Consider the following 19,069-nt stretch of genomic DNA (forward strand, 5'->3'; position numbering starts at 1 on the left):
AAGAACTTAAACCCTGGCTTTGGAAGTAGGGGTGAAGAAGAGTGAACTCAGTCCCTGGCTTTGGAAGTAGGGGTGAAGAAGAGTGAACTCAGTCCCTGGCTTTGGAAGTAGGGGTGAAGAAGAGTGAACTCAGTCACGATTCCTTTGCCCTCCCCCCCTAAAAAAATGATTGTAATCATTTTTTTTTCTCTTTTCCTTTCTTCATACATATAAAAACACTGTTCAAAAGCCTACTAAAAAAACTATGGTTAGCAGGACTATTTTAAAAATTTTATTGAGTATAAAGTTTAATTCAGACAGAGCAGAATGTGCAGGTCATATGTTAAAAAAAATTACATATTTCAGAATAATCCCAAAATGTGCCTGATTTTGTAATTCATATTGTGTGTGGTTTATATTTCATATGCATAGGGGAAATTAGCATTTAAAAACTGATTAATTATTAATCACCTCAATTTGCCTATTTTTGTAAAGACAAATATACAAAGGTAAATTTACATGAAATTTGTGGAACTGATAAATAATGTAAGATATAAAGAGCTTAAATATGACACATGAAAATCCAACATTCCCTCATTTAAAAGCAATCTCACTTTAAAAGAAATAATACATCTCAGATCCTAGAAGAAATGTACACTAGTAGTATACATGGTATTTTATTACAGAGGGTATATTCCAGGACTCCCAACTAGAGACCATATAAAAGTGAAAAGTGCCAGCCTGGGTAGGTCTCTAGGTCCATCCACTTTGCTGCCAGCATCAGGTTAATAGTTCCAATTCTTACAAGGGCTCATATATTAGAAACGGTGGGGGAGGGGAGTCTGGAGACAAAGATATTGATGGGATGATAAAAGCTTTCGGCTTTGTTTTATTTGTCTCTGTCTTTTCTGTCTGTGTAGTGGTCTTCTCCTTAAGGGGACTGCTGATATGTAACGGTGACAGATTAAATATGGCATTACAGATGTTTCACTGAAGGGAAGGAACTACAAAAATAAAAAAAAAATGCATCCAATTTTAAATCTATAACACAGCAGTATAAAATTGTAGGTTCTTTTCTGTCATTTATTTATGCTTAGCTACTGAATGGTTTCAATTTCATAAGACATATAACTGACCAACTCAATTTAAAAGTTCTGAAGAAAATGCTTGTGGATAATGTTATTAGTTTTAGGAGGATACTCATTACAAATTTATATGTTAGGTTTCACATATCCAAACATTTTGGAAACAAATAAAAATGAGGCTCATTCAAATGAGTTTGATAAGAAGGGCTTTTTGGGTTTTTTTTCCCTCCTTAATAATGGGTCAGCCTAACACAGGATATCTATTTCTCTCTCCCTTTATATCTATATCCATTTTTATACCAAGATTCTTCAACTTGAAGCTTTCTTTTAAAAAATGAGATTAGTTCAAAATGATTAAAGGCACTGCTATGGTAATGAGAATCAGATACTATACACTTTTACATACAATGAATCATGCAGTGAGTTCTAATTCCCATCCTCAGTTTATCCTTAATATTTTTCTTTTCTTTTCTTTTTTTTTCAGATAGAGTGAGAGGGAGGGAAAAAGGCAGAGGGACAGAGAGAGAGAGATATGGATGTGAGAGAGACACATCGATTGGCTGCCTCCTGCATGATTTTAACCAGGGCTGGGGATCAAACCACAACCAAGGTACATGCCTTGAACCTGTGACTCTTTGGTCCTTGGGCCGATGCTCTAACCACTGAACAACTGGTCAGAACCTTAATATTTTTTTTATAAAAACAAAGAGGAATAATGAAAGATATTAGCTTCTCAATTCATTCTTTGTTTTTAACTTTATTTGTGTTTTGGATCTTTATCGCTTAATATCTATGGAAGACTTTGTTTACCTCCAAAAATATCTTCCCAAATAAGCATTTAGGTAGGAGTTCATGAAGTTAGGGTACAAGACAATCCATTTGCCTCTGAATCCGTTGTTGGCCATACCCATCCATGGAGAAAGATTCCTGGTTCATAAATATTCTTTGGAGTGAGTGGTTAGGTTGTTTCTTGTTTTGTAAATTGCACTTCAATTAATATCCCCTTATCTCAAGTTCTGGATGTTATGATGAAACACAAATCAGAACATGTAAGTCTTCTACCCAAAATACTCTGAATTTATCTAACTTCCTCTATAAATATGTATTTAGAGCCAACTCTTTACCAGGCACTATTCTGGTACAGAAAACCTCCCACCCTTCACTGGGGAAATAAATAAAATATAGACAAATAGCATGTAATAATAATGTTATATATGGTCTTCAAATAATCATAGGTGTTACAAAGGGCTATGAAGATACATAAAGCAAAGTGATGGAGGTGATCAGTGATGCAGGAAGAGAGAAGGTGACATTTGACGACTGTTCAGGTATCTCGCTTCTCATTACATTTATTTAAATGGATCCCAGAGGACCCTGCATGGTCAGGGCTTTACACAGCTTTACAGCCATTTCTTCCACTCTCTTCCTTACTCGCTGTGCCATAAAATCCCTGCCATTGTTATCTATATCTATCTATCTATTCATCCATCCATCTAACTATATCTATCTATCTATCTATCTATCTATCTATCTATCTATCTATCTATCTATCTATCTATATCTATCATCTATCTATGTGTCATCTATCTATCATCTATCTATCATCTAACTATCTATGTATATCCTATGTATCATCCATCTACCTATCTAATTGAAAAGACATATGGAGTCCTATGTTCACTGCAGCATTATTTGCAATAGCCAAGATATGCAAGCAACTTAATGGATGAATAAAGAAGAGCTAGTGCACATATAGAATAACATATTACTCAGCCATGATAATTAAGAAAGTTGTGTCATTTGTGACAATATGCATGAACCTAGAGGATATAACGCTAAGTGAAATAAGTCAGACAAAGACAAATGTCATATGGTTTCACTTTTATATGGAATCTAAAATACAAAGGAACAAACAAAACAGAAACCTATAGGTACAGAGAATATTTTGATGGTTGTCAGATAGGAAGGGAGTTGGGGGATGAATAATAAAGGGGAAGGGATTAAGATGTGCAAATTGCCAATTATAAAACAGATACAAGGACATATATATCCTATGCAAAGAAGAGAGAGTTCATTATTTTTTTACACTTCTTTGTGCCATCAGTTGTAAAAATGATTATTATAAGCAAAAAAACAAATTTTAGAGTTGTAATTATAGAAATAAAAATATATAATCTGGAAAACTGTACAATAATACTAGGAGGTGTTTAAAATGTTATAAAATAATCATGCATAAGTCATGAATAAATTCAGCTTAAGTATTTTTACAGCCAGTACAGTGTCTTGCACAGTAAGTTATAAATATTTGAAAATTGTTTCACTAAAGAATATAATTTTATAATTCATTATATTAATGCAATTAGGTGATTTCTATAATATGAAATTACATGCACTGTTTGCTCACACAGATAGGTAGAGATTTATACAAGCTATCCACACCAAATATTTGTTAAATATGTATTTTGTGCCAGACACTTTTCTACACTCTAACTCAGAGCAACTTCTTCCTTTCTCATTATTATGAAAGAACTCTTCTCATTCCATAACTCTTATTTGAGATTAATGATGAACAGGGCTAGCCTTTTACTTAATAGATCTGACAGGTATATGGTTTAGTTTGAAGATGTTATGATATCTCTTTTACACAAATAAGTCTTCTTTAGCTATTTTGTATTTGACTGCCTTCTCTCTTTTTGCTTGTGTTTTTCACCACTAAAGACATCATGATGAGTAGATGAGGATTTTGGGAAGCAGAAAAGGAATGTTCTGCCTGAATAAAATACAGTGTCTCAAAACTGCCTTAACCAAATCCCCATTACACTTCCCTACACTAACAATGAAGATGTACATTGATGCTTCTATTACCTTTGTCTGTATTAATGGATATTCATTTAATGTCCTTTGAACCTCCATTTCTTCAGCCACTGCAGGGTGTTGGCTGACCAGCCCAAGTAGTAACTAGGAAATGCTGAGGACCTATTCTGGACATAAATGCTGTCTATAAATACTTCCTTTCTCCCTAAGTAGAAATATGATTTTTCAGTGCTAGGGATAGAGAGCGAAGACCAGAAATAAAAATGGTAGAGGATCTTGCAATAATTAAATGTTATTTAAATCTGTCTACTGATAAAGGGATCCCTCTGGGAAGAAAAAGAGACAGAGTGGGATACAGTCAAGATTTAAAGCTTTGCCTTTGTCATTTTTTATGGCTTAGTAATTAGAGTTCAGTGTCTCTTTTGCTGGACAGAGCTTCCCATTTGCAGACACCATCCCTTAAAAGCCCTCTGCTCTCCAGTTCCCTGGGCTCTTCTCTTTCCCGCCAGCGGTGAACAGAATAATGGCTTCTCCAAGATGACCATGCCAATCCAAGGAACCTGTGAATATGCACTGTACATGTTAAAGGGGACTTGCAGTGAGGTTAAGGACTTTGAGATGATCAATGTATCCTCAAAGGTAGAGAAGAAAGGCAGAAGACTGTGCCAAAGAAATGTGACACTAGAACGAGACCTGCCTTCACTGGATTTGAAGATGGCTGGGAATGGCCCTCAGACGAGAGCCAGCGAAAGAACATAGGACCTTGATCCCATAACCACAAAGAACTGAATTCCGCCAACAGCATTAATAAGCAGAAAGCATTCTCTCCTAGAGCCCCAGAAGGTCCCCTGAGACCTTAATTTTATTGCAGTGAGACCTGCACTGAACTTGTGACCTACAGAACCGTAAGGTAATAAATATGTGTTGTTTTAAGCAAAGTTTATGACAATTGGTTACAGTAGCAATAGAACCATCACCATCATAATGTCATCCAACCATAAGAACTTTCACATTCTTTACTGTGGCCACTTACCCTTCAAATTTAGACAAGTCACTTAAGTTCTCAAAATTTGTTTCTGCATGTATAAAATGAACACAATAATATCAACTACTTCATATATTTAATGAGAGGATTAAGGAAGATGATATATAAAAAGAGGTTAGGCCCTGGCCGGTTTTGCTCAGTGGAGTGTCAGCCCACGGACCAGAGAGACCAGGGGCACGTATCTCAGTTGCAGTTTGTCCCCGGCCCCCGGTGTGGGCTGTGTGGGTGGCAGCCACTCGATGTGTCTCTTTCACATTGATGTTTCTCTCTCTCTCTTTCTCCCTCTCTCCCTCCCACTCTGTCAGGAGACAAATGCAAGAGTGTCCACGTGTGGGGATTAAAAAAAAAAAGAGGTTAGAATAATTCCTGATACATGCACTCAATGCATGTCCATTTTAATGTATTAATCTTAGTAATAATTTCAATAATGCAGTATTCATATTATTAATACTGTTGTTCCCTAATACCTGTCTTCTAACTAGGTACTTTTTAAACAGGAATATTCCATATTTACCCATCAACGTTGGACTAAATTTGTGTAATAGGGTTTGTAAAATCATTCCCAAACATCCTGTGACCCCTTCTCCCATGGCAGTAAGATTTCTAGCTGGTACAAGTTACCCTAACTAAAAACTATATTTTCCATTTCCCTTGCAGCTGAGTATGACCATACTGCTAAGTTTTGATATAAATAAGAAAGTAAATAAATAAATAAAGTGCTTTGTAGCAGGTTGAAGAAATCTTTCTTAAGAAATAGCTAGCATTTGTCCTTTGCCCTTCGTCAGTTTTCTCTCTCCCCTCAATATGCTGTTGGGACTGCGTGAGACACCGCGCTGGAACCTGAGACCCAATCCTGGACGCGGGGCAAAGGGCCCTGCCTGGAACGGTGGAGTAGTGAGTAGCCGAGTCTGAGGAATTCCCACGGCAGAGCCCCTGAGTCGTGTACCACATCTTGTTTAAATCTCTCTTGTAATGGGGTTTTCTGTCACTGACAGCCAAGCCTAATCCGAACTGTAAATCTGTATATCCCAATACTTTTAATTAAGGATTTCTTTGTCTAGTCTCTCATTTTCCTCTCCTAAACCAGTACCCTAAAATTTTATTTGGCTTTATAAAGTATACTAATTTCCACCACCTATATGAATTACTTAATATTTACACGTAAATATCATGTAGCACAGCTCTGATTATGTATATCATTCAGAAACAATCACAACATTGAAATTAAAGTTGTAGGGATACCAAGAGTTAGTAATGGGAGGAGGAGCAATAATAAAAACAAAACAAACAACAACAACAACAAAAAAACACTTTATCTCTTGCATACTTTCTCCCATTTTCTTTCTTTGTAAGAAACAGAGCCGGTCCAGGGAAAAGCTAATAAATATGCAAATACACCAGTAAGATTTTTACATGGCAACAGAAAACATTTAATCAGTTCTTTTAATATTTATTTAAAAAACTCCCACATGAAAGCTACTGTACTAAATGTTAAGGATGCAAAGATTCAAGCCTGGTTTCTGTCCTTAAAACTTAAACTAAGGAAAATGGATGGGTAAACAGAACATTTCCATATAATATGATAATGAGTGAGCTAGTATGCAGAGTAGGATCCTAAACCAATCGAAGAGGAAAAACAGGTAAAGCTTCCATGGAAAAAAAAAAACAAAACATAAATTGAGTCTTAGAGAATGGCCAAGAATAACTAGGATCACAAGTTTAAAGAGGTACAGAAAGAGTGGGGAAATACATTCCCCAAAGGAGCAGCAAGTCCCCAGACTGGACGGTTCCGGTGTCGCACTGGTAGGAAGTAGAGTGTTGGGCAGGAGCCTGGAGAAGGTAAGAGTAGAGCAGATTGTCAATGGATTCTTCCAGGACATACTGAGTTTTCTAGTTAATATTTTATCAAGGAAGGACATATTGAATTTTAGTATAAAATGTCACACTGGATTTGTCATTGGTCTTAGGGTAAGCAGTAAAATTAGATGACAGTTCACTAGTTGAAAGTTGATTGATAGTCCAAAGGAGAAATAATGAAACCCTGGATGAGAGTTATGCAACTTTGAGACATATTAATGAGTTACTGAATTAATTGGATCTTCTATTTAGATGTGTGAAGGAAGAAAAAAAGAATACATAATAAAAAAAAAACTTCAATTAAGGGTGTATTCTGATGCCTGCAGAGTTTATGGGGAGGAGCACTGCGTGGGTATTTGATGGGTGTAAATACAAACCATGGGCTGAAGTGTTGTATTAAATATATGAATCAAATATTTGCAATTTAATTATTTTACCATATTATAAAGTGGACCTTCACTACTTCTTTAAAAAATAAACAAAAAAATAAAAGGACCTCCTCGAAGGGATATAATTCCCTAGTAGAAAAGGTTGGCCTTATTTACCTGCATTGAAGTTTGAGAGAGTTGTCCTTGGAAAAGTAAGGAGAGAAACTTCCATCTATCATGTCACTTCAACAGAAACCAAATCCGTGTCAGGATATGATAAAATGCTACAGTAAAATTTTATCAGAACTACATGAAAAAGCCAGTAACTCTGTTTTATGATCACTCTAGAGAAAATAACATACAGGTGTAAATATTATCAAATATAATGTGAATATAGTTAACAGTTATTTATAAAGCAGTATAAATGGCAACAAAATATTTTCTATCTATTGTGCACTAATTTTAGACTATGCTGGATCAAAATGCCTAACAATTTCTCACAAATTCCATACACATTGCTTATTCTTATCTAGTAGCTTTTTATTTATGCAACAAATGTTAACTGAGCACCCACGATTAGCTAGGTACTATTTTTATGTTTGAACATCCTTAATTACTCAACATATCCCAATCCATGTATTATAGTTCATTTGATAATATCGTCCACCTAAAATAGTCTTTGGAATAAAAGGTGGCATATATAAAAGGCAAATATAATACTTTAAATTTGAGAGATAATTTCAAATGTATGAAGTGTTGTTCTGCTTATTAACGTGTGTGATCCTTCAACACTTGCACTCCAGGGTAGGCATGGAAGATTACCCTGCTTTAAATATGAGCAAACTTAAGACGAGAGAGTTGACATGATCTACACAAGAATTCAAGGCTCTTGACACTTAGATCAAAACTCTGTCCATGCATTATTCTATACGGAATAAAGTTACTTAAAATAGGTCAGAAAGACCCAAAGTGGAATCTTAATTATATACACTTAAAAATCACACTAGCCCCTTGACCCTATTTACCATATCAGTTATAGTAAACAACAAAGTTGACCATAGGTTACCGAGGTTTACTGTTGTTTACCAAGGTTATAGTAAACAACATTCTTTAAATCATAAGGTGCAAATGTGAGCCAAATTTAGAAAAAAAATATATTCAGAGTCTTGGAGTACACAAAAAGTATTGTGCTTTTGGCTGGTGTTATCCAACATTAAACACACACACACATAGTCAATTCTTATTCTTTCAATAATCAATTTTATTTCTTCTTACACTTAAGTATTCTGCTAAACTACTGAGAGTTGAAATCTAAACTGAAGTTGACCTTATGTGCCTGTCTTTATTCTCTCTGAAATATATTCTTCTATGCTCAGTTAATTTAATCTTTCATTACTAACCTCCCAATGGATTTTATTTTCTCAGTTGTGAGATTTGCTGACATCCCTGAGACATCAACATTATTCTTCTAATAATCATACAATGTGGATAAAAGTGCATTCCACTTTAAGTGAGAATGAAGACTGTTCAACAATTAATAAAGAATTATGTCCCACAAATTTTTCCTCTTAGTTCTGTATATTACACTAAAGAGTTATTTAATTTTAACAAAACCTATTTGACTTTATCATTAATTTATGTTTATATTTGAAGAACCACTTCTCCCAAGTAAGGCCTTTAAAACCTAAGAAATCAAAGGTAGCCAACAATATCATGCATTGGAGGAGATTCTTCATACTCAAATACAGATAAGGAGAGAGGAAATATGCATATTATCAATTTGCTGAATATACTGCAATGCATCAGAGGGAAAACTGGAGAGCTAACATCAAAATACACTTGTCATACTAGATCAGAAGACAACAATAGAAATTATAACCGTATCATCACCTTCCTGACTCAGGGTTCCTCGGTGATAAATAATTTTTAAAAAGTATTTTGTCTGAGTTAAGTAAAAATATGCATGCACATAAATATAAAGATTTGTGGTAGTTCACAGAAGTACGAAAAAGCTAAAATCCCAGGTTGAAGAAAGAACAGGAGCTCTGTGAGACTTTGGAATCGAGATAGTAGGAAAAACAAACTAACAGTGAACAATATAAGAATCATAGTACCTAGTTAAGCATATTGGCTCTGAAAACTACAGTGTAGTGTTAGGCAAGTCACTTTACCTACCTGTATCTGTTTCTTTATCTGAAAAGTGAGAATAATATTTGCACCTACAATATAGGGTTGTTGTAAAGCTTAAATTAAATACTATACACAAGGGTTTAGAAAAACTCCTAATATATAGTAGACATTCAATATAGATTAACTATTATTCTGAAGATCTCTCTTCTTCAATTTTTATTGATTTTTAGAGACAGGGAGAGATAGAGATGATAGAGATAGAGATAGAGATACAGATAGAGATAGAGATAGAGATAGAGATAGAGATAGAGATAGAGATGGGAGAGAGAGAGAGAGAGAGAGAGAGAGAGAGAGAGAGAAGGAGAGAGAGAGAGAGAGAGATTGATTTGTTGTTACCCTTATTTATACATTCATTGGTTGCTTTCTGTATATGCCCTGACCGGTGATCAAACCCACAGCCCTGATGTATCAGGATGACACTCTACCCAACCATAGGATATCTCCTTAGTTGAAATTTTAGTTCCAGTTTTACAAAAATCCTACTACAAACTCTTAGATTCTGTAATACCATATTTTCTATTTTCTTTTCCAGCTCTAAAAATGGTCTCTGCCTATATGGTTATTGCTTCTGCATTAATTTTTGTTATTTCCAAATCACAACACCTGCATAAAAATCTTCCAAATTAATTCCGTGTGTTTTAAATAACTAATGCAGATTATATTTTCCTGACTAGACCTTGAGTGATATATCCTTTGGTATCAAGATGAGCCTAAGAAATAGATTCTCAAAGATGGGGTTTTAGAGAGTGGTTTGCTTATTTTTGGGCCTTGACGTAGAAGAGCTCCTTGTTTACAGAAAATGGCATATAGTTATTTAATGTATGACTTGTGATCGGAATGAAACACTTATTGAAGACAAGGTTTGAGGGGGTGAGGCAAGCGGTTGCTGCACTTGGCGACCATCGTACACAAAACGATAAGGACTACGGAGGGAGATGACTATTGATAACTTTACTGGAGTCAGAAAAAAATTAAATCTCAGTCTAAGTCATGGTCAGCGAACAAGAAACCTTCTATGGTGACCTTGTAGCACTGGACAGATTGGGCTGAAAATTATACCCATAACTTAATTACACAAGCTGTATAATTATAATGTAGGATTAACTTATAGACTCACAATCTCTGATGTGAAAATCAGGGCTCAACGAGAAGGAATGTGATGCTGCAATCTGAAACAGAGACATTTGGATGTCTCAGAACGAAGCTGAGAATTTAGAACCCCAAGTTTCCAGGAGTTACCTCTGCCAATGGGAATATCCCCTCTTTACTCTGTCCCTAAATGCCCCTATAAAACCTTCACTGAGGCAATTCCCTTGCGATGGGGCATTTATACTCCTCATGAGCCACCGCCATCACCTCCCATGTTCTCTATAGCATAGTAGTCCAACCCGCTATAGTGATGGCAAAGTTCAGTCTTTCCCTTGTACAACATGGGAGCCACCAGCAACATGTGTCTACAGAGCACTTGAAGTATGGCTCATCTGAACTGAGATGCCACTTAGTGGTTAAACACATTTTGGATTTCAAAGATTTAGAATTTTAAAAAAGATGGTAATTCACTGCATTAACAATTTCATGCTAAATATATGTTGAAATTATAATATTGGGATTAAATAAAATATAATACAAAAATTAATTTCATCTTTAAAAAATATAAATACTAGAAAATCTAAAGTTATATATGTGTCTCACATTATATTTCTGTTGGACAGTGCTGGTCTAGAAAGCCTTCAACCAATTTCACACACGCAGATCAAAAAATTTTTGAAAACCACTTTCTTCTACAAGTTTAAATAGACATCTATTATTTTTAATTCTAACTTTGAGTAAATGTAAAGAACGTAATTCTATTATATTCTAATTTTACAGATACCTTAAATATAGTTTCTTTAAAATATTACATCTTCGATTATTTAATTTCTAAAAAATGTCCACTGTAAGTTAAAAATGTAAAACACAGATATTTCATGTTTTTCATTAGAAGACTTTGGGTATTAGGTCTCTTATCCACAGTTCTAAAATTTAAGAACCTATTTTTTTAAAATAGCTTTTCTTTACTTATATTTAACAATAAGACCTAATCTTACATGAACACTTTATGGGCTAAAACTAGACATGAACTAATAAGAAGCTATTTATAATCTCTATTTTATGCAACTCAGTATAACTATTAAATATCAACACAGAAGTATTAAAGTGTGTTGATCAAGGTGTGTTTCCCCAATAAAGGTATTCAATAATACATACTATATATAGATTACATTTCTAAAATTTGAGAATTTCTAAAGTCTAAAATATATCTGGGAAGGTGGATGGAGGGATGTGTGAAAGGGTAATAAAAGACACAAACTTCCAATTATAAAATAAGTTTGTGGTGGGACATAATATACAGCATAGAGAAAACAGTAATATCATGATAAAATGACAGATGGTTACAAGATTATGGTGGCCACATCATAATGTATATAAATATCAAATTAGTATATTGTACATACTAATATATTGTGTGTCAACTATTCTTTAATAAAAAATAAAATAAAATATTTCTGACAACAAAAAAAATGTAAAACATTGTAAACCCAATCAGACAAATCAGAAATTCTTTCTGTAAAAAAAGTCAAACTTTGTATTTCAATTCAAATTAGTATACTATATACTTCTATGTATCATGAATTCTAGTCTATGATAGACAGAGATTCAGAGAGATGGATTAAAAATAGATGTATAGTTGGATAGAAGAGAGATAGATGATAGATAGATAGATAGATAGATAGATAGATAGATAGATAGATGATAGATGATATAGATAGATAGATAGATAGATAGATAGATAGATAGATAGATAGATATAGATAGATGATAGACAGACACATGCATACATACATAGATGCATAGATAAAGAGAAGGGCTTTTAATAAATGTGTTGTTTAGCTAAAATAATGTTGTCTCCTTCAAATATATTTCAGTCCATCTATTTTTTGCTTTGTTCTCAAGGACTCTTACTCATGAGCTATACATCTGGAATTTCTTACTCTGAACCTCCAGAGTTTCATTTACACTCAGATAAAGTAAAATATTAACATTTCTGTTGACACTGTGCAAGAGAGTCACAAAAGGGAGCGTGATTAAAGAGAATAAAGAGATAGAAGAGGGTCATCTGGCAGGACAGCGTTAGAGAGTGGAATACTTTAAAATGGTGTCCATACCCCTTGGGAATTGTTTTTGTATCTCAAGGGTATGCATACATCAGATTAAAGACAAATGCAGTAGACCACCTGTAATACTGAGAAAGACCATCCTCATAAAAATTAAGAAAATGTTCATGATAGAAAATTATTTATTTCACATGTGGAGCTAATGTGAAATGCATATCTTAATGCAAAAAGAACAATTAATTCAATGATCAGGTTATTTAAAATATCAACTCTAATATTTTAACTTGCTGTTATGAAGAAACCCTTAATTGCAATCAATAATGAAATGATGTAATTAAAGGAAATAGTCCCTTACAGAAGCTTGTGGAAGAGAAATAAAGTAACCTTAAAATTATGTATTACTTTAAGACTGTAATGCTCATTTATTATATTTTACTTTTAGTAAGCTTAATGGCAATGTTTATAAACTAATCAGTAAAATGATTATACTTTAATTTTTAATATTTTAGTATAAGACATAGTTATTTCTATATTAGTCAGCCACATAATCATATATGGAAGGACACAGAATACAGTAATATTTTTCTGCATTAATACATAAGTTAAATATAGCAAATAACCGAAGATAAGAAACATATCTCTTGAGGAGATGGAAACATTTGGCAATGATAATTGATATCATTTGCAGTGTTACTACTTTGAATCAGATATTTCACATGTTCTTATCTAATCAGGTAAAACAACTCTATGATATGGTATTATTATATCTAAAAGATTAAAAAAAAACAACAAAAAACTGGGCAGAGGATTCACGGACCATCCCTTCCTGAACTTGTACAGCTATTCAAGAGGGACTGTTTGGATTTTAAACCAGTTCTATCCAGTTTCAAATCTCAGAGTTTTTTCCACCTACCATATATTTGTTTTGGACATTTAGAACACCATGATTACTTTTCAAGTTATCAAACATAAAGAAAATATGAGCAATACTTTTTGAAAACAATTACAGACATTGAGGAATTAAGCCTGTTGGTTAATTAGAGTTCATACTAAGTAGGAGACCTGCGTGCCCATGGTTCTTGCCAGCAACTGCCTCCAAAGAGTTTTTAATATGGCAATCTATGGAAGCTTTAAACTTTAACCAGCATTTTTCAATACTGTGTTATAACTTAGTTCTTCATGAAATTGACTTAGTGAGGCATGACCAATATTTTAAAATAAATAGATCACAATAAATTAGAATAAAAATAGAGAAGTACACTTTGGTTGTAAGAGAAAATATTAATTTGTGGGACAATGTCTGTGTGTGCATGTGCATGTGTGTGTGATCTGGGACACAACACAATGTAAAATATAATTCTAATTATAGGTCATGGTTAAACATTCTTAAAAACAAATTTCTATAGATTATGTTAAAATAGAGGTAAACCAGCAGATTAAAAATTGATGTCTTTAGTCAGCTTTTTTTTTTTTTTATCCTCACCTGAGGACACTTTTGCATTTATCTTCAGATAGAGCGGGATGGAGAGAGGGAGGAAGAGAGAGAGAAACATCGACATGAGAGAGACACATCGAGTGGTTGCCACCTGCACAATCCCATCCGGGGCCGGGGACAAACTGCAACCAAGGTATGTGCCCCTAGCGGGAACCAAACCCAGGACTCTCTGGTCCGTGGGCCGATGCTCTAACAACTGATCAAAACTGGCCAGGGTCTTAGTCAGCTTTTTTATTAAAAAAAAAAAAAAAAGGTAAAAGTAATTATGTCCTTGTTAGAAAATAAATTGGATTTTTTTGAGGGGGAGAAAAAGAAGAGATAAAAGTTTGGCAGATTAGGTATGATAAACAAGGAGAAATGTGATGACCTTTGTGAAACTTCAAATAACTCAGTAATGAGAATAAATTAAAGTTAACAGAGCAGGTATCTTACAGAACAGAAAATCATTACCACATTTGATGAAAATTATCGGTAATTACCATGATACAAAAAGATTTCTATCTCCATGTAAGATTAATACAATATGTTTCTCAGTACTTTACAAAATGAACTCGCTTCATGCTTATCTTAGTGTAAGATACTTGTCTCTCAGGGTGAGATATATCCTCATCAATAGCATATCTTATAATAAAGTACAAAGCTCTGACCTTTACTATTTATGGGATCTTAAGCAAGGTATTTAGCCTCTCTGTTAAATGCAGAAATAAACCTACCTCGTGCGGGAAGCTTATGAAGATTAAAAAATTCATAAATAGTGCTGCAAATTCTACCTGGCATGCTGCTAAGTGTTCAATACGCCTGAGTTTATTTTTCAAGTACTTCATGAGTTTTTACTCTCTCAACAAGCTATAATTTGCACAGAAAAGGTAATCGATAAATAAATATGTGTTGAGTTGAACTGAACTGATGACAGGTTGGGTGGTAAACCAATCGCCTCTCTCTCTTTTTACCAGGAGCAGCAGAATAAAGAAGGAGAGGAAAATTTTTTTTTTCAACGGCCCTTACACTCCCTCAGCATTATAATTTTGTCTGAAGTATTGTAGCACATACATATCTGGATGTATAACTCACTTTTAGTGAAAAAGAAAGAACCCAACCACTTCATCTGACATAATATGAATCTTCTATTGGTGCAGAGCACAGTAAAATCAACTATTTTTTTTGGCATGTGCCCCTAGGGGGAACTGAATCTGGGACTTTCTGGTCTGCAGGCCGGTGCTCCAACCACTGAGGCAAACAGGCCAGGGCTAAAATCAACTGTTTTTTAAATATGTTTTCATTGATTTTTTTTTTTTTTTGAGAGAGAGTAAGGGAGAGAGACAGAGCACCCTACAAGGGATCAAGCCTACAACCCGAGCATGTGCCCTGACTGGGAATTGAACCAGGACCTCTCAGTCCATGGGATGAACCTCCATCCACTGAGCCACACCAGCAGGGCAAAACCAACTATTTGTAATAAAAAATAGCTGTGTGACACATGGCAGTAGAGAAACACTGAAAATCAGCTCTGTTTCAAACATACTATGCCTGAACAATCTATAAAGCAAGAAAGATATGAAGTGAAAAGCCATTATTCATGACTTCTTAAAACAATATATATATACTCACAACGTTCAAAAACATGTCTCAGAAAATATTCATTTATAATGTGAATGTGTTGTCAATTACGTGTTAATAACTGAGAGTAGAATCGCATTATTTTACATTTATTTTCCCCCCAGATTTTCAGATAAGTGTATGTTGTATATAACGGATAAGTAGAAAATACTGCAGAACTCAAACTTCAGATATGAATGTTCTTTACTGCTCCCTCCTCACGATCTCTTTGTCTTTGGCTCCATGATTATGCTTTTCTACCGCAGATGATTTTCTTACCTTGTTTGTATTCACCGCGGTGATGACCCAGACGCACTGTGCATTGCTGTCATACTGGAACGGAAAGTTGGGGGACGTGAAGCTCCCGCTGGGTCCTTGAAGATTAGAGCCACACGTCTTCACTGAAAGAGAAATTGCATTTGGAAAGATGAGCATACACCATATGCAAAATCATAGCAATGAAGTAACTTGCAAATAGACTTTAAATGCAAAATTGCACAATTATAACCGCATTGAAGTATATATTACAGCTTGGTAATGTTCACTTATCAAAATGAGAGTGTTCTTTATACAGTGCTGTTCACAAGCTCAATATTTTCAGCAACAATTGAAAACTAGTGATGAACAAAGTGGGTGGCATGATAAAATGTCCTCTCGCTGTAAATAGGTTAGTTTAATTAGAGGAAGGCATATTTATCCAATATTGTGTTTGCAAAAATCTACAAAGAGAAAGGAAGCAAAGGCTTGGATTGATTAAGCAATCTAAAGGGCAGTATTTTCATTTATATTTATTAAGCACCCTAGGACACATGGCATAACTGAGGCATCGATATTAAAACTACTCTTTCTGCTTTTATAACTGTGAATCAGACCACTCAGACTGCACAAAGAGCTACAATAAAATAATTTTAAGTCCCACAAACGTTAAATGTTATAATATTTCCTCTGACCCTTCTTTTTTCTTCTACTTAACAAAAGAGCTTGTGACCACATTGCGTCTGTCTGAACTTCCACCTTTTCCTTTAACTTGAAGTTTGTATCTTGTGGTGATTTAATGATTAATTTAAAATTTTCTCTTGTTTTTGTCTGATTGCCAAATTTTAAACAATGAAACTATGTTATTTTGTAACATGAGAAAATAATATTTTCTTCCTTCAATCTTAATGACCAATCTGTCTTTTCCTATTTACTGCCTAACTTCTTGATAGCCTTGAATACTTACATTTTCTTCTGTTCCATTTGCTCTTTTATTTATTCATTTGTTTTCCATTCCTGTGGTATAAACAGTCTGACCTTGGCTGATCTTAAGCTACCAAAGGTTTATCAAAGCCTTAAAACTTTCTGACTATTTCAAAATTGGCTCTTTTTTCCAGCCTTATTGATTATAATTACAATGTAATTTTGTGTAAGTGTAAGGCATACAACATGATGATTTGATACATGTATAATATTGCAAAATAATAAAGTTAGTTAACACCATCACTTCAGATAATTACTATTTCTGTATGTGTTTGTGTGGAGAGACTATTTAAGCTCTCTCTACGTTCATAGCAATATGTTAATGCAGTATTATTAACTGTACTCACCATACTGTACATTAGATCACCAGAAGGTATTCATCTTATAACTGGAGATGCATTCCCTTTAAACAACATCTCCCCATTTCTCCTAACACCCCCAGCACCACTTCTGGAAATGTACGCGTTTTTCTTCCTTAGATTTCACATATAAGTGAGGTCATTACATTACAACCTTTTAAGTTACCCATGCTCACTACTCCACTTTCTTCTCCCCTATTCCCTTTTGAAAGTATTTCAGTCTGACTTCTCCCATTCCAGCGCTGAAATTGCATTCTCGGTGCTAGCAGTGATCACCTAATTGCTAAATCTAATATCTCTTCCTTGTTTCCACATACTTAATCTGCAGCGGTAATGAAAAGTATCGATAATCTTTGTTTGAAATTCTCTACCTTGCCTCACACAGCCTTGAACCCTCTGACTTATGGCCTATTTGTTTAAAACACTTATGCTCCATACCTTCTGTTCTGATTCTATTATTTTTTTCTTCTGACTCTTAATAGCATAATTATAAGTTGATTGAATAGCCTATTTCCCTTTGTTCAATGATCTCTCTGAATTGTTCTTCTAATTCCCTTGTACAATGGTCACCCCTGCACTGATAGCTCGCACATCTCCACCAACAATTTTGCCATCTGTCTTGATTTTTAGAGTAGTTGTCTGTTTGCTAGACATTCCATGAAATGTTTCAGAGATGTTTTTAATGAACCCTTTCTTATCATTTCCCTGTACCTCTCTCCCATACATACAGAAGCACTGCTAAAGACCTTTGTACTCTTCTGAAACATCGTTTTCCTTTCTTTTCTTCGCTTCTGTATAACCACTGCTTCGTTGTTATCTTTTTCCTGGACAGAAATAGCTACTGAACTCCTTCCTGTATGCCATTTTCTTTCTCTGTTTCATCTTCACTGGTGTTACTAAATTTCTCTTTCTAAAATACTGATTTGATTATTTTACTTAATTGCATAAAGTCTTGATCTCCTGTTCCCTATAGGATACATTAACATTGGCTCATACAGAGTATAGAATGGGTCCTGTGAGGACCTAGATTGCTTTTCCAATACAATTTCCTGCCATTTTATACAGCCATATACTCAATGTTTGCCCCCAAGGAATTCTTGCTCCTCCTTAGACATGCCATATCCTTTATAATTTTCCACTTTTGCTATGATGTTCTCAAATCTAAAAGGCTATTTCTTCTTGCATCTGCCTGCAGAAATCTTATTCTTTTAAACAAAGCCACACTGATGCGCCCCTTTTTCTATGGGAAGTGTTCCGGTTTCTTCCACTTGGGACTCTGTAATGGATAATAATACTCACAGCACATGATTTGAATAGCACATTTATAAAGGTGGTTAGGTGCTAGTGATCTGATAGAAAAGGTAGTTACAAATACTTTAAGAACTTAAACAATACAAATTTTACAGCAATCAAATGATTGGTTTGAAGTTTGCAGAAAGAACTTTCTGATGGGACTTAGTGCTTCTTTGAGTGGCACTTCCTACATGGTGATTTTCTGGCGTGCTTTGTTTTCTAAAATATACACACACTTATGCTCTTTTGTGCACAAGGCCTTGTTTATGATCATTGTTCAATACCTCCTACTGTGGTGGCTTTCATGATGCAGGAATGTTGACTATAGGAGTGTCTAGGCTCTTTGGCACAGGTCTTAAATAGACTGTAAAATAAGTGTTCTGTACATGCTGATAAAGAATCCTTATGAATATGTTTCATAACGAGAAACTTTTCTTTTTGGAAACAATTTTTTTTTCCCACATAAAAATAAAGAAAAAGTCTCATAAAATGACAGGTAAAAAAGAAAAACACCTGCAAATATGTTCTTCTTGTTTATTTCCAGTCATAACTATAAATATAACTATGAATATAACATAACATAAATATAACTAT

General features: G+C 34.4%; 1 protein-coding gene across 3 annotated transcripts in view; it reads right to left on the reverse strand.

Annotated features, from left to right (window-relative positions):
* Nucleotides 1–19,069, reverse strand: part of CSMD3 (CUB and Sushi multiple domains 3) — a 1,073,312-nt gene that overhangs the window by 563,122 nt on the left and 491,121 nt on the right. For all 3 annotated transcript variants that reach the window (XM_036263876.1, XM_036263875.1, XM_036263874.1), the window contains one exon: nt 15,864–15,985. In XM_036263876.1, the coding sequence (XP_036119769.1) occupies nt 15,864–15,985 (122 nt within the window). The remainder of the gene's footprint in view (nt 1–15,863; nt 15,986–19,069) is intronic.

Source organism: Molossus molossus, unplaced genomic scaffold (assembly GCF_014108415.1).
Source record: "Molossus molossus isolate mMolMol1 unplaced genomic scaffold, mMolMol1.p scaffold_m16_p_16, whole genome shotgun sequence".
Lineage (NCBI taxonomy): Eukaryota > Metazoa > Chordata > Mammalia > Chiroptera > Molossidae > Molossus > Molossus molossus.